The sequence below is a fragment of the Mixophyes fleayi genome, chromosome 3, assembly GCF_038048845.1.
Source record: "Mixophyes fleayi isolate aMixFle1 chromosome 3, aMixFle1.hap1, whole genome shotgun sequence".
Classification (NCBI taxonomy): Eukaryota; Metazoa; Chordata; class Amphibia; order Anura; family Limnodynastidae; genus Mixophyes; species Mixophyes fleayi.
In genome coordinates, this window is record NC_134404.1 from 2789684 (window position 1) to 2816861 (window position 27178).

The 27178-nt window shown below is 40.2% G+C and overlaps 1 protein-coding gene across 1 annotated transcript in view; it reads left to right on the forward strand.

Annotated features, from left to right (window-relative positions):
- The window catches only part of LOC142142546 (uncharacterized), a 144595-nt gene that overhangs the window by 81559 nt on the left and 35858 nt on the right, over window positions 1-27178 (forward strand). Inside the window, exons 13-16 of the mRNA XM_075200424.1 lie at window positions 1306-1369; window positions 19444-19458; window positions 21380-21562; window positions 21666-21767. Coding sequence (XP_075056525.1) covers window positions 1306-1369; window positions 19444-19458; window positions 21380-21562; window positions 21666-21767 — 364 coding nt within the window. The remainder of the gene's footprint in view (window positions 1-1305; window positions 1370-19443; window positions 19459-21379; window positions 21563-21665; window positions 21768-27178) is intronic.

Consider the following 27178-nt stretch of genomic DNA (forward strand, 5'->3'; position numbering starts at 1 on the left):
TGTATGACTTGGAACATGATGTACAATTTGTACTATTCTATCTCACACCAACAACACAAGGAAGACACTAAGGAACACCTACAGAGACAGAGGGAACATAGGATATATTCAATAACTCTAGGGTATTTTAAGCTGTCTTTAAAACCTGGTAATAACTGTGATTGTTTCATAACAATGATATAAATGTATGTATGTTGTCTGTTGACTGCTGAAATCATATTACTGTTTGTGAGATTGTTAATGCATACAGGGGTCATGCAAAATTGCCAACATTCCAAAGGACTCATTACTGCGTCTCGAATCTACCTTACCACATCACTTATGGTAATGTCTGTTCAATATTGCAATTGTATTCGAACTTGAGCATTTCCTAAAGTTATAGCTTATCAAGACAAAGCACAGTATAACAGGCACTTCAGTTAGCATGAAGTCATCATGGTTGATGGAGTGAACTCTGAACTCAGTTTCTACTAACTTCTTAGGTAATGGAAATGGGTGAGGCCGCACTTGCTTGTGGGTGTTTGTGCAGCCACGTGATAGAACCTATGTGGTAAATAGAGGGGAGTCCCCACCCTCCTGAGATAATTGTGGAACAGAAAATGTAGGTTCTTGGGTGCATGAAATGTATATAATTACGGCCGTGAAAATCAACATTAGAAAATGATATCACTTTCGCATGTTGATTTTCACGACTGCAATTTTATACATTTCATGCACCCAAGAACCTACATTTTCTGTTCTACTAACTTCTTATATTAAAATAAGTGTCTATCTCGGCAAGTCTCCAATTTTTTTGCATTTGAAATACTCCTTTTTAACAAACATTTTCTTACTAAAGTTACTAGAACACCTAAACATAAATGCATTCACTGTATAGATTAATTTGATTTTATTTTGTCTGCTATTTGCTCATCATAATAACTTTAAACTTTCAGCACTATGTGAAGTTCCTTTGTAGGTTTATCATTCCAGCACTTAGTTATATCAACTTCTTCGTGGTATATTTACCATAGAGGTCCCATCAGAGTTTAGTTTTAGTGTAGCATTGGGTTTCCCAAACCCAGTCCTCAGGGCTCCCTAACAGTGCAGGTTTTCCATATCTCCTGCTGGAGCACAGGTGTACTCATTACTGACTGACACATTGTAACAGATCCACAGGTGGTATAATTATGTCACATGTGATCCGGAAAACCTGCCCTGTTTGGGAGCCCTGAGGACTGGGTTTAAGAAACCCTGTAGCCACTGTCCTTTGGTAATGATTGGCCAGGTGACAATATAAGACATGCTCTCTTCTTGTTCTCACAGTGCGACTATAACCAGACAGGAGAGTCAGTGTTTCCTGGACTAGGACTATATCTGCAATTCCAGGGTAATTATGAATCTTAAAGCAATATTTATATTTATACGGGAACTCTGTTTCCCACTATAACAAAGGTTCCCAAATGGCTTTTGCAATCTAGGACTACAGTGTTTTCCATTAGAAAATGGGTCCTCAAAGGATTGTGCACTTTAAAGCTGAGCTGTTACTCGCTATAATAAAGGTTATATGGTTTCTTAAAGAGGCTTGCACTCATCTGTTTTAATGTTCATCAGTGCATTTGTCCGCAACCAGAGAGTTTAACCACTTAACACGTTTCACTACATAATCTGTATTTTCTTCAGCAGTGATTATCCATATCCCTTAACCAGATCATTAAAGGATTGCATTTATTATTATTATTGTTTAGTTATGTAGCACCAGACATATTACACAGCAGTAACAGAGAATATGTATTATTCACAACAGTCTGAACAGAGATCCAAGCGTTTCCCATTTCATGTTGCATTTAGTTTCCCTCTTTAGTGAGGTGAGTGTAAGAATCCCTCTGGGATCGTTGCTGGATCTCAGTCTGCTCAACACTCTGAATGTGTCTTAATTCAACTGAAAGACAAAAGGGTTGTATGTGTACTTTTTTCACTTGGAGATAATACAATATTAACTATGGCACAAAAATAAATAACATATCAGTAAAGTACAAATTTAAATAAACTATATTATATATAATTTGCCTAGCTTGAAAAAGAATAATTATTTATTCTAAATATAGTATTAAAAACATTAAATAAATAAAATAAATACATTCAAAAACAACATCAGTAAGGACATCATAAATAATAACGAAAAACTGCATTGTTTCAATATATAATGTACCACTACACTGAGCCAGGTAGAGCTTCTTCATATGTCAGTAAGATCACCAGAATATATGTATCAGTTCCAGAACAACATGTCCTGATATAAACAGAACTACTTCACTTTGAGGAAATCTTTTTCCAGTTTTTAAAAGCATAGGAAATGTTATCCCAATTAAGAATAAATATCTTTTATTTATAAGGCGCCACAAAATGTCTGCAGCGCCGAACATGAAATGTACAGTAGTATACAATACACAGAGAGCAACAGTCCATAACAAATTACATAATACATTGAGTAATACAAAGACCAGACATCTGCTACATGACAAAGTATACCAGATAACTTGGTAATGCAGATCCATTTATTCATGGGACAGTGTGTAAGAGTGATGGTAATGTCCACCGTGATTTAGGCCTGGGCTCAGGAAAACAGGGCTAAAGAGAGGGTCCCATGTTACTGAGGGCGATGAAGGAGTAAGAGAACAGAAAGAAAGCGGGCCCTCCTTACATCCTAAAGGGAAGGAGAGGGCACCGTGTGGGATGTAATGTTTCCATGCAGCCATATATCACCCACTCACACATACTACATGCATGAATATCACCCACTCACACATACTACATGCATGAATATCACCCACTCACACATACTACATGCATGAATATCACCCACTCACACATACTACATGCATGAATATCGCCCACTCACACATACTACATGCATGAATATCGCCCACTCACACATACTACATGCATGAATATCACCCTCTCACACATACTACATGCATGAATATCACCCACTCACACATACTACATGCATGAATATCACCCACTCACACATACTACATGCATGAATATCACCCACTCACACATACTACATGCATGAATATCACCCACTCACACATACTACATGCATGAATATCACCCACTCACACATACTACATGCATGAATATCACCCACTCACACATACTACATGCATGAATATCACCCACTCACACATACTACATGCATGAATATCACCCTCTCACACATACTACATGCATGAATATCACCCACTCACACATACTACATGCATGAATATCACCCACTCACACATACTACATGCATGAATATCACCCACTCACACATACTACATGCATGAATATCACCCACTCACACATACTACATGCATGAATATCACCCACTCACACATACTACATGCATGAATATCACCCACTCACACATACTACATGCATAAATATCACCCACTCACACATACTTCATGCATGAATATCACCCACTCACACATACTACATGCATGAATATCACCCACTCACACATACTACATGCATGAATATCACCCACTCACACATACTACATGCATGAATATCACCCACTCACACATACTACATGCATGAATATCACCCACTCACACATACTACATGCATGAATATCACCCACTCACACATACTACATGCATGAATATCACCCACTCACACATACTACATGCATGAATATCACCCACTCACACATACTACATGCATGAATATCACCCACTCACACATACTACATGCATGAATATCACCCACTCACACATACTACATGCATGAATATCACCCTCTCACACATACTACATGCATGAATATCACCCTCTCACACATACTACATGCATGCATATCACCCACTCTCACATACTACATGCATGAATATCACCCTCTCACACATACTACATGCATGAATATCACCCTCTCACACATACTACATGCATGAATATCACCCACTCACACATACTACATGCATGAATATCACCCTCTCACACATACTACATGCATGAATATCACCCACTCACACATACTACATGCAGAGCCGGATTTACACCTCATGGGGCACTAGGCAAGATATCGGATTTGGGCCCCCCCCCCCCTTCACACACACAGTGGCCCCTCGCACACGCATAATACACGCACGCAGTGGCCCCTCACACACACACACACACACACACATAGTACACGCACGCGGTGGCCCCTCACACACACACACACATAGTACACGCACACATAGTACACGCACGCAGAGGCCCCTCACACACACACACATAGTACACGCACGCAGTAGCCCCTCACACACACACACACACACATAATACACGCACGCAGTGGCCCCTCACACACACACACACATAATACACACACAATACACGCGCGCAGTGGCCCCTTACACACACACACATAATACATGCACACAGTGGCCCCTCACACACACACACATAATACACACAGACAGTGGACACACACACACACAATACACAGAAACAGTGGCCCCACACACACACACACATGGGGCCTGTATAAGGGTTCTGGCTGCCCTAGGCTAATATGGCCGCAGACCCCCCCCCCCCCCCCCCCCACTCCTGAATTTGAATGTTCAGGTGAATTCTCCAGCATTCAAATTTAGACAGATTGAGCCATTGTCTCTTACCTGTTCTTACTCTTCTCTCTTGCAATTTTGTTATCCTCTCACAGGGCCGGATTAACCATAGGGCTAACTGGGCTACAGCCCAGGGGCCTATGGCATCCAGGGGGCCCTTGAAAGTGTTCAGCAGCAGTATTGATCAGTGGGGGTCGGGGGCGCCCCGGCACGATCAGTGCTGCTGAGCACTTTCACGGCGCGCTGTAGTTTCCTTACTGAGGAGATCTCGTCAGTAAAGAGCACACAGCGCGCTGGGGAAGGAGGTAAGTGCCAGGGGGGGAGGGGGGGGGGGGTGCGCTGGCAGCTCGGATCACGGGGGGGGACCTCACGGGGGAATGGAGGCCCCCTTAGCCCAGGGGCCTCCATTCCCTTAATCCGGCCCTGTCCTCTCGCTGGCTTCTGGAAAGTTGGCGTCCTGTTTTGAAAATGCAAAAATTTATTATAATGCAAAATGTTAACAAACCCTGAATGATTAGGCCCTTTAGTTAAAACAAAACACTCTATTATGGCCAGCTAAAAGTACCCCATTGTTCAGGCATATATAAGCAATATTTAATTATTTGTGGTCAATCAAATACAAACCTCTACCAGCCCCATCTCACTAATATTTAGTATTCTAGTGATTGCTGAGACCACAGAGAGCATCCATGTGACCACCACACAATCATGAGATTATGCCCTCCAAAGCTGCTCTATTTTTTAAATACCCCCTGCAGCCATTTTCCTTAACCACCCCCCCCCCTTCCCCCCCCCCCCGGAGCCATTTTCCTTCTCCCCTGCTGCAGCTATTTTCCTTACCTCCACTCTGTAGCTATCCCCCCGTCACATCAAAACTCCCCCAGTCACATATATCAGCCCCCCTCCTCTGCCCTCCTTCACACATATCAACCTCTCTCCCTCCCTATAGATTTTCATGGCAGCCCCCCCCCCCACACTCTATAGATTTGTATGACTGTCCCCCCTCTCCCTCCCTATACATATGCAGGGCAGTTTCCCCCCCCTATAGATAGATATGCAGGGCAGTCCCCCCCCCCCTATAGATAGATATGCAGGGCAGTTCCCCCCCCCCTATTGATAGATATGCAGGGCAGTTTCCCCCCCCCTCCCTCCCTCCCTATAGATAGATATGCAGGGCAGTTTCCCCCCCCTCCCTCCCTCCCTATAGATAGATATGCAGGGCAGTTTCCCCCCTCCCTCCCCTCCCTCCATCCCTATAGATAGATATGCAGGGTAGTTTCCCCCCCTCCCTCCCTATAGATAGATATGCAGGGTAGTTTCCCCCTCCCTCCCTATAAGATAGATATGCAGGGCAGTTTCCCCCCCTCCCTCCCTCCCTCCCTCCCCTATAGATAGATATGCAGGGTAGTTTCCCCCCCTCCCTCCCTATAGATAGATATGCAGGGTAGTTTCCCCCCTCCCTCCCTATAGATAGATATGCAGGGCAGTTTCCCCCCCCTCCCTCCCTCCCTCCCTCCCTATAGATAGATCATGCAGGGTAGTTTCCCCCCCTCCCTCCCTATAGATAGATATGCAGGGTAGTTTCCCCCTCCCTCCCTATAGATAGATATGCAGGGCAGTTTCCCCCCCTCCCTCCCTATAGATAGATATGCAGGGTAGTTTCCCCCCTCCCTCCCTATAGATAGATATGCAGGGCAGTTTCCCCCCCTCCCTCCCTCCCTCCCTCCCTATAGATAGATATGCAGGGTAGTTTCCCCCCCTCCCTCCCTATAGATAGATATGCAGGGTAGTTTCCCCCCTCCCTCCCTATAGATAGATATGCGGGGCAGTTTCCCCCCCTCCCTCCCTATAGATAGATATGCAGGGCAGTTTCCCCCCCTCCCTCCCTCCCTCCCTCCCTATAGATAGATATGCAGGGTAGTTTCCCCCCCTCCCTCCCTATAGATAGATATGCAGGGTAGTTTCCCCCCTCCCTCCCTATAGATAGATATGCAGGGCAGTTTCCCCCCCTCCCTCCCTATAGATAGATATGCAGGGTAGTTTCCCCCCCTCCCTCCCTATAGATAGATATGCAGGGTAGTTTCCCCCTCCCTCCCTATAGATAGATATGCAGGGCAGTTTCCCCCCCTCCCTCCCTCCCTCCCTCCCTATAGATAGATATGCAGGGTAGTTTCCCCCCCTCCCTCCCTATAGATAGATATGCAGGGTAGTTTCCCCCCTCCCTCCCTATAGATAGATATGCGGGGCAGTTTCCCCCCTCCCTCCCTATAGATAGATATGCAGGCAGTTTCCCCCCTCCCTCCCTCCCTCCCTCCCTATAGATAGATATGCAGGGTAGTTTCCCCCCTCCCTCCTATAGATAGATATGCGGGGCAGTTTCCCCCCCTCCCTCCCTATAGATAGATATGCAGGGTAGTTTCCCCCCTCCCTCCCTATAGATAGATATGCAGGGCAGTTTCCCCCCCTCCCTCCCTCCCTCCCTATAGATAGATATGCAGGGCAGTTTCCCCCCTCCCTCCCTTTCTATAGATAGATAGATATGCAGGGCAGTTTCCCCCCTCCCTCTCTTTCTATAGATAGATAGATATGCAGGGCAGTTCCCCCCTTCACTTACCTGTAGTTGTGCCAGGTCGCTCCTCGCTCCTCAGATCAGCAGACAGGAAGTGAAGAAGTCTTGCTTCCTGTCTGCTGCACAGCAACAGGCAGCCTAGCGATTGGCTGCCTGTTGCTAACCACTGACCACCAATGCTTTTGATCGTGGATCACCAGACCCCCCTCCCCGACTCGCGGCACCCCCCGAGTCACGGGGGGGGGGGCAATTTATTTTTATTTTATTTTTAATTGCTCCTGTCCCACCCAGCTGGGCCCCCCGAGAGCCGCTAGGCCCTAGGCAGGTGCCTAGGTTGCCTAGCGGTAAATCCGGCCCTGACTACATGCATGAATATCACAATCACAAATGAAAATTAATTTCTAATTCCCAACCATTAGATTAGGTTGGGCTCTATCAGCCGTAAAAATACATTATGTGCCATGTTCTAGCTGCAGGTAACATAGCTCAGTAGTTGAATGGCTCATGTAATGTCACCTCAGGTATAAGGTAGGACAACTTCACATCTTCACAGATATAGTTTTCACTGTACCTGTAAAATCACATTCTTGCATTGTATGTTAACTCAACTCCAAAGACATTATAGGCCGACATAACTCAGGAAGTGAAAGTAATTGCAGTTACAGATATACATGGACAGCCAGACCCCCCCCCCCTTTAAAATGCTTCCCCAGAATCCAGCAACTGCGTCATCTCCTTATTACCATTCCCACACATACCATCAGTATTCTCTGTATCTGAGCTGATAGGACCCCAATATCCTGCAGAGAGGACAGAAAACACTTAAAGAAAGAGAATATTTCCCCCTTATCACCCAGTTCGCTCTGCAGAAAGATACAGGTGACTGTGTATTTGTGGGTTAATTGAGGGTGACCAAGTTCTCAGAAATGTATTTGACTATTTGTGTTTTACACACAAATGTTATCACCAAGTGTTTCATCCTACTGTCACTTATACTTATATACTTATACTGGTTCTAGTGGTCTCATCATTTCAACGGTTATTGTTCTATTATCCAGAATACTTGGACTTTGGGGCTTTCTGGATAAAGGATTCTTTTATAATTTGGAGGATATTTAAAATCTACTAATACATTTTTTAAAAAAAGACTCCTGTCTTTCCCAAACTCTCCCCTGTCACTCTGCTCCTTATTAAAATGTTTAGAAGTGCTCCTCACAGTGACAGTAGGATGAAACACTTAGTGATAACATTTGTGTGTAAAACACAAATAGTCAAATACATTTCTGAGAACTTGGTCACCCTCAATTATTATACACTTATACATCACACTTACTACACCTACAGTAACCTATTCACTATATACATCACCACTTACTGCACCTACAGTAACCTATTCACTCTATACATCACCTCTTACTACACCTACAGTAACCTATTCACTATATACATCACCACTTACTACACCTACAGTAACCTATTCACTATATACATCACCACTTACTATACCTACAGTAACCTATTCACTATATACATCACCTCTTACTACACCTACAGTAACCTATTCACTATATACATCACCACTTACTACACCTACAGTAACCTATTCACTCTATACATCACACTTACTACACCTACAGTAACCTATTCACTATATATCACCACTTACTACACCTACAGTAACCTATTCACTATATACATCACCACTTACTACACCTACAGTAACCTATTCACTCTATACATCACCACTTACTACATCTACAGTAACCTATTCACTATATACATCACACTTACTACACCTACAGTAACCTATTCACTGTATACATCACCACTTACTACACCTACAGTAACCTATTCACTATATACATCACCACTTACTACACCTACAGTAACCTATTCACTCTATACATCACCACTTACTACATCTACAGTAACCTATTCACTATATACATCACACTTACTACACCTACAGTAACCTATTCACTGTATACATCACCACTTACTACACCTACAGTAACCTATTCACTCTATACATCACCACTTACTACACCTACAGTAACCTATTCACTATATACATCACACTTACTACACCTACAGTAACCTAATTACTTTATACATTACCAGTTACTACACCTACAGTAACCTATTCACTATATACATCACACTTACTACACCTACAGTAACCTATTCACTATATACATCACACTTACTACACCTACAGTAACCTATTCACTATATATCACCACTTACTGCACCTACAGTAACCTATTCACTCTATACATCACCACTTACTACACCTACAGTAACCGATTCACTATATATAAAAACTTACTACACCTACAGTAACCTATTCACTATATACATCACCACTTACTACACCTACAGTAACCTATTCACTCTATACATCACCACTTACTACATCTACAGTAACCTATTCACTATATACATCACACTTACTACACCTACAGTAACCTATTCACTGTATACATCACCACTTACTACACCTACAGTAACCTATTCACTCTATACATCACCACTTACACCTACAGTAACCTATTCACTATATACATCACACTTACTACACCTACAGTAACCTATTCACTATATATCACCACTTACTGAACCTACAGTAACCTATTCACTCTATACATCACCACTTACTACACCTACAGTAACCTATTCACTCTATACATCACCACTTACTACACCTACAGTAACCTATTCACTGTATACATCACCACTTACTACACCTACAGTAATCTATTCACTGTATACATCACCACTTACTACACCTACAGTAACCTATTCACTGTATACATCACACTTACTACACCTACAGTAACCTATTCACTATATATCACCACTTACCACACCTACAGTAACCTATTCACTATATTCATCACCACTTACTACACCTACAGTAACCGATTCACTATATATCACCACTTACTACACCTACAGTAACCTATTCACTATATACATCACCACTTACTACACCTACAGTAACCTATTCACTCTATACATCACCACTTACTACATCTACAGTAACCTATTCACTATATACATCACACTTACTACACCTACAGTAACCTATTCACTGTATACATCACCACTTACTACACCTACAGTAACCTATTCACTATATACATCACCACTTACTAAACCTACAGTAACCTATTCACTCTATACATCACACTTACTACACCTACAGTAACGTATTCACTATATATCACCACTTACTACACCTACAGTAACCGATTCACTATATATAACCACTTACTACACCTACAGTAACCTATTCACTATATACATCACCACTTACTACACCTACAGTAACCTATTCACTCTATACATCACCACTTACTAAATCTACAGTAACCTATTCACTATATACATCACACTTACTACACCTACAGTAACCTATTCACTGTATACATCACCACTTACTACACCTACAGTAACCTATTCACTCTATACATCACCACTTACACCTACAGTAACCTATTCACTATATACATCACACTTACTACACCTACAGTAACCTATTCACTATATATCACCACTTACTGCACCTACAGTAACCTATTCACTCTATACATCACCACTTACTACACCTACAGTAACCGATTCACTATATATAACCACTTACTACACCTACAGTAACCTATTCACTATATACATCACCACTTACTACACCTACAGTAACCTATTCACTCTATACATCACCACTTACTACACCTACAGTAACCTATTCACTATATACATCACACTTACTACACCTACAGTAACCTATTCACTGTATACATCACCACTTACTACACCTACAGTAACCTATTCACTCTATACATCACCACTTACACCTACAGTAACCTATTCACTATATACATCACACTTACTACACCTACAGTAACCTATTCGCTATATATCACCACTTACTGCACCTACAGTAACCTATTCACTCTATACATCACCACTTACTACACCTACAGTAACCTATTCACTCTATACATCACCACTTACTACACCTACAGTAACCTCTTCACTGTATACATCACCACTTACTACACCTACAGTAATCTATTCACTGTATACATCACCACTTACTACACCTACAGTAACCTATTCACTGCATACATGACACTTACTACACCTACAGTAACCTATTCACTATATATCACCACTTACCACACCTACAGTAACCTATTCACTATATACATCACACTTACTACACCTACAGTAACCTATTCACTATATACATCACCACTTACTACACCTACAGTAACCTATTCACTATATACATCACACTTACTACACCTACAGTAACCTATTCACTGTATAGATCACCACTTACTACACCTACAGTAACCTATTCACTCTATACATCACCACTTACTACACCTACAGTAACCTATTCACTATATACATCACACTTACTACACCTACAGTAACCTATTCACTATATATCACCACTTACTGCACCTACAGTAACCTATTCACTCTATACATCACCACTTACTACACCTACAGTAACCTATTCACTATATACATCACCACTTACTACACCTACAGTAACCTATTCACTCTATACATCACACTTACTACACCTACAGTAACCTATTCACTATATATCAACACTTACTACACCTACAGTAACCGATTCACTATATATCACCACTTACTACACCTACAGTAACCTATTCACTATATACATCACCACTTACTACACCTACAGTAACCTATTCACTCTATACATCACCACTTACTACATCTACAGTAACCTATTCACTATATACATCACACTTACTACACCTACAGTAACCTATTCACTGTATACATCACCACTTACTACACCTACAGTAACCTATTCACTCTATACATCACCACTTACTACACCTACAGTAACCTATTCACTATATACATCACACTTACTACACCTACAGTAACCTATTCACTTTATATCACCACTTACTGCACCTACAGTAACCTATTCACTCTATACATCACCACTTACTACACCTACAGTAACCTATTCACTCTATACATCACACTTACTACACCTACAGTAACCTATTCACTATATATCACCACTTACTACACCTACAGTAACCTATTCACTATATTCATCACCACTTACTACACCTACAGTAACCTATTCACTGTATACATCACCACTTACTACATCTACAGTAACCTATTCACTATATACATCACACTTACTACACCTACAGTAACCTATTCACTGTATACATCACCACTTACTGCACCTACAGTAACCTATTCACTCTATACATCACCACTTACTACACCTACAGTAACCTATTCACTATATACATCACACTTACTACACCTACAGTAACCTATTCACTATATATCACCACTTACTGCACCTACAGTAACCTATTCACTCTATACATCACCACTTACTACACCTACAGTAACCTATTCACTCTATACATCACACTTACTACACCTACAGTAACCTATTCACTATATATCACCACTTACTACACCTACAGTAACCTATTCACTATATATCACCACTTACTACACCTACAGTAACCGATTCACTATATATCACCACTTACTACACCTACAGTAACCTATTCACTATATACATCACCACTTACTACACCTACAGTAACCTATTCACTATATACCTCACACTTACTACACCTACAGTAACCTATTCACTATACATCACCACTTACTACACCTACAGTAACCTATTCACTATATACATCACCACTTACTACACCTACAGTAACCTATTCACTATATACATCACCACTTACTACACCTACAGTAACCTATTCAATATATACATCACCACTTACTACACCTACAGTAACCTATTCACTATATATCACCACTTACTACACCTACAGTAACCGATTCACTATATATCACCACTTACTACACCTACAGTAACCTATTCACTATATACATCACCACTTACTACACCTACAGTAACCTATTCACTATATACCTCACACTTACTACACCTACAGTAACCTATTCACTATATACCTCACCACTTACTACACCTACAGTAACCGATTCACTATATATCACGACTTACTACACCTACAGTAACCGATTCACTATATATCACCACTTACTACACCTACAGTAACCTATTCACTATATACATCACCACTTACTACACCTACAGTAACCTATTCACTATATACCTCACACTTACTACACCTACAGTAACCTATTCACTATACATCACCACTTACTACACCTACAGTAAACTATTCACTATATACATCACCACTTACTACACCTACAGTAACCTATTCACTATATACATCACCACTTACTACATCTACAGTAACCTATTCACTATATACATCACCACTTACTACATCTACAGTAACCTATTCACTCTATACATCACCACTTACTACACCTACAGTAACCTATTCACTATATACATCACCACTTACTACACCTACAGTAACCTATTCACTATATACATCACCACTTACTACAGCTACAGTAACCTATTCACTATATACATCACCACTTACTATATCTACAGTAACCTATTCACTCTATACATAACCACTTACTATACCTACAGTAACCTATTCACTATATACATCACCACTTACTACACCTACAGTAACCTATTCAGTATATACATCACCACTTACTATACCTACAGTAACTTATTCACTATATACATCACACTTACTACACCTACAGTAACCTATTCACTATATACATCACCACTAACAACATCTACAGTAACCTATTTACTATACACATCACCACTTACTATACCTACAGTAACCTATTCACTGTATACATCACCTCTTACTACACCTACAGTAACCTATTCACTGTATACATCACCTCTTACTACACCTAGAGTAACCTATTCACTGTATACATCACCACTTACTATACCTACAGTAACCTATTCACTATATACATCACCACTTACTATACCTACAGTAACCTATTCACTATATACATCACCACTTACTATACCTACAGTAACCTATTCACTATATACATCACCACTTACTATACCTACAGTAACCTATTCACTATATACATCACCACTTACCATACCTACAGTAACCTATACACTATATACATCACCACTTACTATACATACAGTAACCTATTCACTGTATACATCACCACTTACTACACCTACAGTAACCTATTCAGTATATACATCACCACTTACTACACCTACAGTAACCTATTCACTATATACATCACCACTTACTACACCTACAGTAACCTATTCACTATATACCTCACCACTTACTACACCTACAGTAACCGATTCACTATATATCACGACTTACTACACCTACAGTAACCGATTCACTATATATCACCACTTACTACACCTACAGTAACCTATTCACTATATACATCACCACTTACTACACCTACAGTAACCTATTCACTATATACCTCACACTTACTACACCTACAGTAACCTATTCACTATACATCACCACTTACTACACCTACAGTAAACTATTCACTATATACATCACCACTTACTACACCTACAGTAACCTATTCACTATATACATCACCACTTACTACATCTACAGTAACCTATTCACTATATACATCACCACTTACTACATCTACAGTAACCTATTCACTCTATACATCACCACTTACTACACCTACAGTAACCTATTCACTATATACATCACCACTTACTACACCTACAGTAACCTATTCACTATATACATCACCACTTACTACAGCTACAGTAACCTATTCACTATATACATCACCACTTACTATATCTACAGTAACCTATTCACTCTATACATAACCACTTACTATACCTACAGTAACCTATTCACTATATACATCACCACTTACTACACCTACAGTAACCTATTCAGTATATACATCACCACTTACTATACCTACAGTAACTTATTCACTATATACATCACACTTACTACACCTACAGTAACCTATTCACTATATACATCACCACTAACAACATCTACAGTAACCTATTTACTATACACATCACCACTTACTATACCTACAGTAACCTATTCACTGTATACATCACCTCTTACTACACCTACAGTAACCTATTCACTGTATACATCACCTCTTACTACACCTAGAGTAACCTATTCACTGTATACATCACCACTTACTATACCTACAGTAACCTATTCACTATATACATCACCACTTACTATACCTACAGTAACCTATTCACTATATACATCACCACTTACTATACCTACAGTAACCTATTCACTATATACATCACCACTTACTATACCTACAGTAACCTATTCACTATATACATCACCACTTACCATACCTACAGTAACCTATACACTATATACATCACCACTTACTATACATACAGTAACCTATTCACTGTATACATCACCACTTACTACACCTACAGTAACCTATTCAGTATATACATCACCACTTACTACACCTACAGTAACCTATTCACTATATACATCACCACTTACTACACCTACAGTAACCTATTCACTATATACATCACCACTTACTACACCTACAGTAACCTATTCACTATATACATCACCACTTACTACACCTACAGTAACCTATTCACTATATACATCACCACTTGCTATACCTACAGTAACCTATTCACTAAATACATCACCACTTACTACACCTACAGTAACCTATTCACTATATACATCACCACTTACTACACCTACAGTAACCTATTCACTATATACATCACACTTAGTACACCTACAGTAACCTATTCACTATATACATCACCACTTACTACACCTACAGTAACCTATTCACTATATACATCACCACTTACTACACCTACAGTAACCTATTCACTATATACATCACACTTAGTACACCTACAGTAACCTATTCACTGTATACATCACCTCTTACTACACCTAGAGTAACCTATTCACTATATACATCACCACTTACTACACCTACAGTAACCTATTCACTGTATACATCACCACTAACTACACCTACAGTAACCTATTCACTGTATACATCACCACTTACTACACCTACAGTAACGTATTCACTATATACATCACCACTTACTACACCTACAGTAACCTATTCACTATATACATCACCACCTACTACACCTACAGTAACCTATTCACTGTATACATCACCACTTACTGCACCTACAGTAACCTATTCACTCTATACATCACCACTTACTACACGTACAGTAACCTATTCACTGTTTACATCACCACTTACTACACCTACAGTAATCTATTCACTGTATACATCACCACTTACTACACCTACAGTAACCTATTTACTGTATACATCACCACTTACTACACCTACAGTAACCTATTCAGTATATACATCACCACTTACTACACCTACAGTAACCTATTCACTATATACATCACCACTTACTACACCCACAGTAACCTATTCACTATATACATCACCACTTACTACACCTACAGTAACCTATTTACTGTATACATCACCACTTACTACACCTACAGTAACCTATTCAGTATATACATCACCACTTACTACACCTACAGTAACCTATTCACTATATACATCACCACTTACTACACCTACAGTAACCTATTCACTATATACATCACCACTTACTATACCTACAGTAACCTATTCACTATATACATCACCACTTACTACACCTACAGTAACCTATTCACTATATACATCACACTTAGTACACCTACAGTAACCTATTCACTGTATACATCACCTCTTACTACACCTAGAGTAACCTATTCACTATATACATCACCACTTACTACACCTACAGTAACCTATTCACTGTATACATCACCACTAACTACACCTACAGTAACCTATTCACTGTATACATCACCACTTACTACACCTACAGTAACGTATTCACTATATACATCACCACTTACTACACCTACAGTAACCTATTCACTATATACATCACCACCTACTACACCTACAGTAACCTATTCACTGTATACATCACCACTTACTACACCTACAGTAACCTATTCACTATATACATCACCACCTACTACACCTACAGTAACCTATTCACTGTATACATCACCACTTACTGCACCTACAGTAACCTATTCACTCTATACATCACCACTTACTACACGTACAGTAACCTATTCACTGTTTACATCACCACTTACTACACCTACAGTAATCTATTCACTGTATACATCACCACTTACTACACCTACAGTAACCTATTTACTCTATACATCACCACTTACTACATCTACAGTAACCTATTCACTATATACATCACCACTTACTACATCTACAGTAACCTATTCACTCTATACATCACCACTTACTACACCTACAGTAACCTATTCACTATATACATCACCACTTACTACACCTACAGTAACCTATTCAGTATATACATCACCACTTACTACACCTACAGTAACCTATTCACTATATACATCACCACTTACTACACCTACAGTAACCTATTCAGTATATACATCACCACTTACTACACCTTCAGTAACCTATTCACTATATACATCACCACTTACTACATCTACAGTAACCTATTTACTGTACACATCACCACTTACTACACCTACAGTAACCTATTCACTATATACATCACCACTTACTACACCTACAGTAACCTATTCACTATATATATCACCACTTACTACACCTACAGTAACCTATTCACTATATACATCACCACTTACTATACCTACAGTAACCTATTCACTATATACATCACCACTTACTATACCTACAGTAACCTATTCACTATATACATCACCTCTTACTACATCTACAGTAACCTATTCACTGTATACATCACCTCTTACTACACCTACAGTAACCTATTCACTATATACATCACCACTTACTATACCTACAGTAACCTATTCACTATATACATCACCACTTACTATACCTACAGTAACCTATTCACTATATACATCACCACTTACTATACCTACAGTAACCTATTCACTATATATATCACCACTTACTATACCTACAGTAACCTATACACTATATACATCACCACTTACTATACATACAGTAACCTATTCACTGTATACATCACCACTTACTACACCTACAGTAACCTATTCAGTATATACATCACCACTTACTACACCTACAGTAACCTATTCACTATATACATCACCACTTACTACACCTACAGTAACCTATTCACTATATACATCACCACTTACTACACCTACAGTAACCTATTCACTATATACATCACCACTTACTACACCTACAGTAACCTATTCACTATATACATCACACTTAGTACACCTACAGTAACCTATTCACTGTATACATCACCACTTACTACACCTACAGTAACCTATTCACTATATACATCACCACTTACTACACCTACAGTAACCTATTCACTATATACATCACACTTAGTACACCTACAGTAACCTATTCACTGTATACATCACCTCTTACTACACCTAGAGTAACCTATTCACTATATACATCACCACTTACTACACCTACAGTAACCTATTTACTGTATACATCACCACTTACTACACCTACAGTAACCTATTCAGTATATACATCACCACTTACTACACCTACAGTAACCTATTCACTATATATATCACCACTTACTACACCCATAGTAACCTATTCACTATATACATCACCATTTACTACACCTACAGTAACCTATTTACTGTATACATCACCACTTACTACACCTACAGTAACCTATTCAGTATATACATCACCACTTACTACACCTACAGTAACCTATTCACTATATACATCACCACTTACTACACCTACAGTAACCTATTCACTATATACATCACCACTTACTACACCCACAGTAACCTATTCACTATATACATCACCACTTACTACACCTACAGTAACCTATTCAGTATATACATCACCACTTACTACACCTACAGTAACCTATTCACTATATACATCACCACATACTACACCTACAGTAACCTATTCACTGTATACATCACCACTTACTACATCTACAGTAACCTATTCACTGTATACATCACCACTTACTACATCTACAGTAATCTATTCACTGTATACATCACCACTTACTACATCTACAGTAACCTATTCACACTCTAATTTACATTTGATTTAGCATCTATCAAGATAATAATCATTGAAATTAATTAAATAGAAAATCAGATTGCTGAAATTGTATCACAATTTACTTTTAGTATACCACTTTTAAAAGAGAACTCTTGAACTGTTAGTTAATGTGTTTTCATCTTTTTTCTTACAGGAGGACAATGTTATCGTAAGTAATTTTTTATTTATATTGCTGCTTAACAAGTATTGTAGAAAAAACCTACAGTCTTGTAAGTAATATGTATCACCATTTTGTTTCACCTTCAAATCGACATATCTATAACCCAGTGGGTTTTTCAATCAATACTCAAATAGGATTAGTCAAAATCATCAGTAAATCAACAGGATTTTTTTTTTTTTTATACCTGCCTATTTTAGACGAGATTATGTAAACAGCATGCCTTTTATAATAGAAGAGGGGGCAAGCATTCTTTATTGATTAAGGGGAAAAAAAATGTAAATTAAATCAATGCGGCACATTTAATGTATAAATAGATAAATTGGGCAATATTGTTTAATAATTAAATTAAGCGGGCAAGAATATTTGATTGTCAATGATGCAATAATGAAATGTGAATGGAACAACACATCAATAATATTATATATATAAATAAAAATGAATAATAATAATAACAATAATTATATTGCCATATGTGTATAGCTTAAATGTTTCTGCACCAAGTAATTATAGGTGTTGCCCACATAATATTTATTGTCGCCTTCAACATTTAAATAATATTGCCCTGTTAATTAAATATATAATACAATAAACCCTAATTTAGTTATAAAGTAATTTTGCCCCATTACTTTAATTATCAATTTATTTTTTTTCCCTTCTAGTTAATTATATATTATTCCCCCCCCCCCCCGCCACACACACAATTAATAAATAATGCCTTCTCCATAAATAATAAGTTAAGGTTGCTGTCTCTGAATAGTGACATGCTGTTTGCGCTAAGTCGTTTGTTTGATGCTTTGTAATCATATCATCACGTGCAGGCTGAGGAGGGTGACTGATGCCCCCCGGCCCAGTGCCAGATAAGGCTACTTTAGGCTGGGTCACTGGGCCACCTTCAATTTTTTTCCATTAAAATGTTCCTAATGGGCTGCTGAGTTGATTCTTGCCCCCCCAGGGTAAAATTTGCCAGCCCTCCCCTGCTTATCATGAGTAAATGTCAGGATGGCAAATTGTAATGTGGCACTTTTTTAAATGGTAAAAATTGGTAATTTTCACAATCTGCGTTTTCATACTGCTTGGAGTGAATTATCTGAGGACATCGCACTCTGGGTGTTAGATCGGGTAATATTGTACAGATACATAGTGATTGGATGACACATTTTGCACCATAGATCCAGTGATATTTGTAGTGAAATTAGACTTCATGATGTTCTCAAACTGTCTTATTATAGGGACATTGTTATATGGTGTAACAGGGTTATATGTCACCTGTCCTCTATATATTTATATACACAACCTGTCCTAATATACAGGACACAGCAGCAGGTCACATACTGATACTTATATCTAGTATTCATGTGGCCCCCGCTCCCAGCGTCCTATTACCAGGGGCCGTAACCAGCAAAATAGAAGATTTCCCATCCTCTGGTCTTGTGAACCCCCACCCCCATCCTTTGGCTCCTCTTCTTCAGTATAATGGGCATTAAACCTTCATATAATGACGCTGGATGACATCAGTTTATCCTAATACGGAACCTCTAAGATCCAGTTATAATGAGATACTGACAGTAACAATACAGAGATAACTACACCTGGTATCATTATTGGGGGCAGCTTATCCATCCGTCTCTCTTATGTTCCGGGGGAGTCAGTGATAACTGGGAATCTCTGGTTTAGTACATAGTGTTACTGTGTGTAACTGAGTATGGGAACCTGTCTAGTGTACACATAATACACATTGTAGTGTCTGTCACATCCCTGGTAATATGACAATGTAACATTTATCTCCTTCATTCTCCATTGTTCTGTATATTCTGCTTTCTAAGGCTTCCCCTCTATGGTCTGTCTACTACACTTTATTATACTATTCAGCTCCAAACTAATGACACAAGTGTGTTGTATTTTCTTGCAGGCGGCTCTGATCCCGCTCTTTGCTCATATTGTGGAGGGTCATGTGATACCTTGAATGGATGCCTTTGTGGTGATAGCTTTACACCATGTGTTCCGGCTGGCTCTGAGTGCCCAATGGAGTCCAACGACTGCTGCAGTGCTCTGAGTAACTGGTACTGGGATCCATATTTAAAATGCTGTAAATGTGAGTGATATCACCGGGATACCTGACACTGATGTTTACACCTCATATAACTCCTTTATATATGTTAATATTAATAACTGATTAATACCATTATCTGCTACAGATGTGAAGCCATGTGGTCCATCATGTAGAAGTGATGAAGTTTGTGATACAGCAATTAGACCAACATCCTGTGTGTGTAATACAACCACGTACACAGGGACAAGTAAGTGTTATCTATGTACTTATATATAACATTAGATCAGTAAGTAGAACCGTGATTTATATACACTGTAATATTACTGTCCTCTCAGTCACCCCGAGGTATGTGCACTGATTAATACATTATATTTCTCACATTAGTCACATTGTGTAACTAGCGATGCACCTGGAACAGTCAGATTACAGAGTTGGGTGATGCAGGATCTACCCGGTGCTCTTACACCAGTTACTGTCATATATAAATCTTGTTATATATTATTCTCCTATAAGAAACATGGATTACGCCAATATCTCACACTGTCTTTTTCAACCATTTGTCTGTGTAAGAAAATGATAATAACTCACTGTACAGGGCATATTATACATGTGATACATTGTTTTATACAAGTGACAGAGGGTGGATACCAGAATTCAGATTATTATATAAGTTATATCACAGTTTCTTCATGTTGTTAAAGTTATAACTTGTAGGACTCATACACGTTAGTAAAGTGTTGTCTAATGACAAGATTACAATGTTTATTGATGTTCTTTACTTATTGTCATATAAAATGTTCAAACTTCCATCAAATATAATTCCTTGTTATGACAGAGCCTCTATCTATTCATCACAAGAGTTCCCAGTAGGGTTTATATGTGAAGGACTCTTGTTCTGGTATAGGAGATGGTGGAAGTCACCTCATGCTGTTACAGATTGCCTGTAGTTTGTGTGGCAAGAGCACACTCCGGGTGAAACACACACAAACAACATCTTGCCTTTACTTTGTTTTAAAGTCAGGATGGTAAAGTACTTGACAACATAAAGATTCCATACAGTATTGGTCACACTGAAGAATGAAACATTCAGTTTTTTTATACCTGACACTCCTCCCACAGCACTAGCTTGATGGACAGGTGACACTCCTACCTGCTCTTTAAAGGGGAGTTCTCATTAGCTGTTCTGTTTCATTACTCTTACTGTAGACGGCCCTGTAGCAGGTGTGAAAGGCACTTTCAAACCATGTAAGTTAAATCAGATTCTATACCATTATTTTGTCACACATATGTCCTCCACTGGTTTATGCTTAAACTAGGTGCACTGCTGCACATATGTGTTACTCTGCTTGCATCCTTTCTCTGCAGATTGCCAGATAAATGCCTCCCTTTGTTACATATCCCACCCCCTAGCCCAACCAAGTAAGGGACTTCACGAGGAGCTCAAATTTTTATGCAGACTCCTAGGTCTAGATTCTACTGAGAACTGGAAAGGCTGCAGTGCGAAGAACCAACGGCATTTACTTGGACATTTACCTCCCAGATGTTCTATATCCACCGCAATAGTGCATGGTCTGTTATTAACATGAATTCTCTGCCTAGTAGATAATAGCACAGAGGCTTTGTAGCCCATTTTATGGCGAGACAGTCCTTCTCCACGGTGGCATATTTTTTTTCTCAAGGAAATATCTTCCAACTTAGGTACAGGCAGGGTTTTCTATTCCATCCTGTCCTGCGAAAAGACTACACCTAAGCAGTCACCGGAGGCATTAGTTTGAAGGAAGAACCTCCGGGTAAAGTCAGGTGTTTGTAGAACTGGAGAGGAACAGAGGGCAAAGCAAAGATCTGACCAAGCAGCTTCTGCAGAAACCATCCGAATCTATCTGGACAACTTTTTTTTAACATGTCCTAAAGTGGAGCCGCTCTACTGGTGAAATGGCTGAGGAATCATCTACAGTAACTTACTAAGCCTAGAAAGGTTCTTAACAGGGATTGCTTTTCTGGTATTGTCCAATTTTTGACTGCCTGCTCATTGTCTAGTTGAGGTTTTACTTGCACTCGCCTGACAATGTACCCCAAATATTTGGCTTCTCTCATGGCTATGATACATTTTTCTAGATTAGTTGATAATCCTGCAGACCTCAATGAAGCCAAGACTGCCTCGACTTTGGTCAGATGTGACTTCCAGTCTGGAGTATAAATTACTCTATTGTCTTAAAAAGCAGCTGCATAAGCTGTGTGGGGTCGTAGCAATTTATTCAGGACCTTATGGAAGGTGGCAGGGGCCCAATGCAGCCCAAAGGGTAGGACTATATATTGGAAGAGACCATCAGGGGTGGAAAATGCGGCCTATGGCTTGGCTGTGGAAGTGAGGGTAACTTGCCAATGCCCCTTTGTTAGATCAAGATTAGTCAGATAGTTACTACCAGTTAGATTTTCTACCAATTCATCTACACATAGTATTGGGTGGGCATCAACGTGGGATATGCTGTTTAGGCACCTAAAATCATTACAGAACCTAATAGTCCCATTGGGTTTTCTAAACAAGCACAAAGGGGCTGTTCCACTCACTAGTGGACTCCTCAGTCACATCAAGCTGGAGCATTTTTTAATCAAACTACTTTCTCACGTCAGCCTGTGTGGCCTCCGGAATGCCATACGGCTTCTGCTGTATGATAACTTCTGGTGGAGTGACAATGTCATGTTCAATTAAAGTAGTGCGCACAGGTATGGAGAAAAGACATCCCTGTTCCCACGTATCATTTCTTCAGTCTGTTGTTTATTTTTAATAGGCAAATTTAGACCTATGGACACTTCAGACTTTTCAATGACAGTACTCACTACCTGAGTAGAAGTGTCTTCTTCATACCAGGTTTAAGGAGATTGATATGGTATATTTGCTTCTCCAAAACTGACGGATCCTGTATGTCACGGGCACTAGGAGTCTTTACCCAGGTATCACCAGATGATGGACTTACCAGAGCAGTATAGGTGGTAATATGATACTCTGGTAGCGGGGTGATCACGGAACAGGAGACAGCAGATGGTAAGAGAATGCTCATGGAAAGTCTATGACTAGCAGCACTGGTAATATATAGATAATTGACACGAGGAACTGGATGGACAAGGAAACGTGAGGGGTATTCAGTGGTCTGCGGATAGCAAGTTGTACCACTGCTATAGTGAGGAGGAATGTCCAGAAATAACGAGGAGGTGATGAGAGTCAGCGGTCTGCGTATAGCAAGTGGTACCGCTGTCTAGGTGAGGGAATGGAATCCAGGTGAAGGTATCCGGGAAGTCAGTGGTCTGCGTTAGCAAGTTGTACCACTGCTATTCGAAAGGATACTGGAAACAGGTGACTCAGGAAACAGGGAACAGTGGTCTGCCTCTAGCAAGTTGTACCACTGAATATATATATATGTGAGGAAGAGCACGGGGAGATAAATGCAATGCAGAGTATACACGGGCACACTGAACTTGATCCCACGATGATATGCACAAATAGTAATAACTGAACAGCACTGCACAATAATACAAAGTCACAAGAACTATCCAGGCAAAAGGTAACAGAGTCAAATGATGGCAATAGTCTCAGCGGATAGGAAACTCCAGAGGAGAACAACTCAGTCCAGCAAGATATGCAATACACCAGCACAGTCAATGAGAAGTATGCATACCGTGGTTCAGGAGAGCAGGCTGTCAGACAGAAGTGCAGGGATACCTGAACGGCTGGAGGGCGGCAGGATACGAAGTCCCAGGAGGGTAGAAGCGGTAATCAAGTAGGTGCAGTGCACAGGTAGGTAGACCAGCAGGGATGGAAACAATACTCAGGAAGCAGTAGTATATCGAACTGGACACCTGGAGAACGCTGAAGAGTAGAGATGGTCTAGACGAGATGGAAGCAGCGGAGCGTTGATCCAATGCAGACAGGCGAGTTGACACAAGCGGAGACACTGTAGAAGCACGGAGAGCGGATCAGCTGGCTGCAGACACGAGGAGTACTGGAGGGTTGCGATGAGCAGGGTACTGCAGATACACGGAGGCAGCGGATAGGAATCAGCTGGAGCAGTCACGATCAAACACGGGAGAGTTGAGGTGAGCAGGATACTGTAGATACACGGAGGCAGCGGATAGGAATCAGCTGGTCCAGTCACGATGAAACCCGGGAGAGTTGAGGTGAGCAGGATACTGTAGATACACGGAGGCAGCGGATAGGAATCAGCTGGTGCAGTCACGATGAAACACGGGAGAGTTGAGGTGAGCAGGATACTGTAGATACACGGAGGCAGCGGATAGGAATCAGCTGGTGCAGTCACGATGAAACACGGGCGAGTTGAAGTGGTTTGGAAACTGTAGTAGCACAGAGGCAGCGGATAGGAATCAGCTGGCACAGTCACGATGAAACACAAGAGAGTTGAAGTGGTCTGGAAACCACAAAGGAACAACAGGAATCAGCAGGAGCTGAACACACGAGGAAACACAGGAACACCTTCAGAGGCTCATGGGGACTGAGACTCCAAGATCAGGCCACGAGGTATTGACCTCAGGTGCTTTAAATAGGGAGTGTTGCCTGATCAGCCAATTAACTAAAAGGAACATGAACTGAAGGTTTGAAAGGGCTGCACATGCGCAGACCCTCAGGATGGTGGACGGCCATGGTTCCTAAACACACGAGAAGTAGCACTCCGGTGAGTGACAGTACCCCCCCCTTTAAAGGTGGGCACAGAACACCTGGAACCGGTTTTGTCCGGAAATTTGGAATAAAACTTCTTAAGGAGAGCTGGAGCGTTGAGATCTTCAGCTTTGATCCATGAACGCTCCTCAGGACCAAAGCCCTTCCAATGAACGAGGAAACTAAGAACTCCTCGCGAGATTTTTGCATCCAATATATGAGTAATCTCAAAGTCTTCCTCCTGATGAGCTTGAACTGGCCGAGGTGCTGAAGGAGGGACCGAGAAACGGTTGATGATGAGAGGTTTGAGCAAGGACACAAGGAAGGCGTTGGAAATACGAAGATTCTTAGGAAGTAGAAGTTTGAAACAAACTGGATTGATCACTTGAATGATCCTATACGGACCAATAAAACGAGGAGCAAATTTCATAGATGGAACCTTTAAATGAATATTTTTGGTAGATAACCAGACACGATCTCCAATTTTCAGTCGTGGAATAGCCCGCCTCTTCTTATCTGCAAAAGACTTATATTTGGCAGATGTCTTCTTTAAACAGGTTTTGACCTGAGATCAAATATTTTTGAAAGTTTGACAAACAGTCTCTACAGCAGGAACTTGGGTGGGAGGGAGGGCAGGAAATTCCGGAAAAGACGGATGGTGACCGTAAACCACAAAGAATGGAGTTTTGGAAGATGACTCATGGTACATGTTGTTATGAGCGAATTCAGCCCAAGGAAGCAATTCTACCCAGTTGTCTTGATTGGCTGATGAGAACATCCTTATAAATGTCTCAAGATCTTGATTGACCCTCTCAGTTTGTCCGTTTGATTGAGGATGGTAGGAAGATGAGAGTGCTAATCGTATGCCCAAGGTCTTGCAAAGGGCCCGCCAGAATCTGGAAACGAATTGTACGCCTCTATCTGACACAATCTCAGACGGACATCCATGAATACGAAAGATTTCTTTGATGAAATGCTCAGCCAGGGTA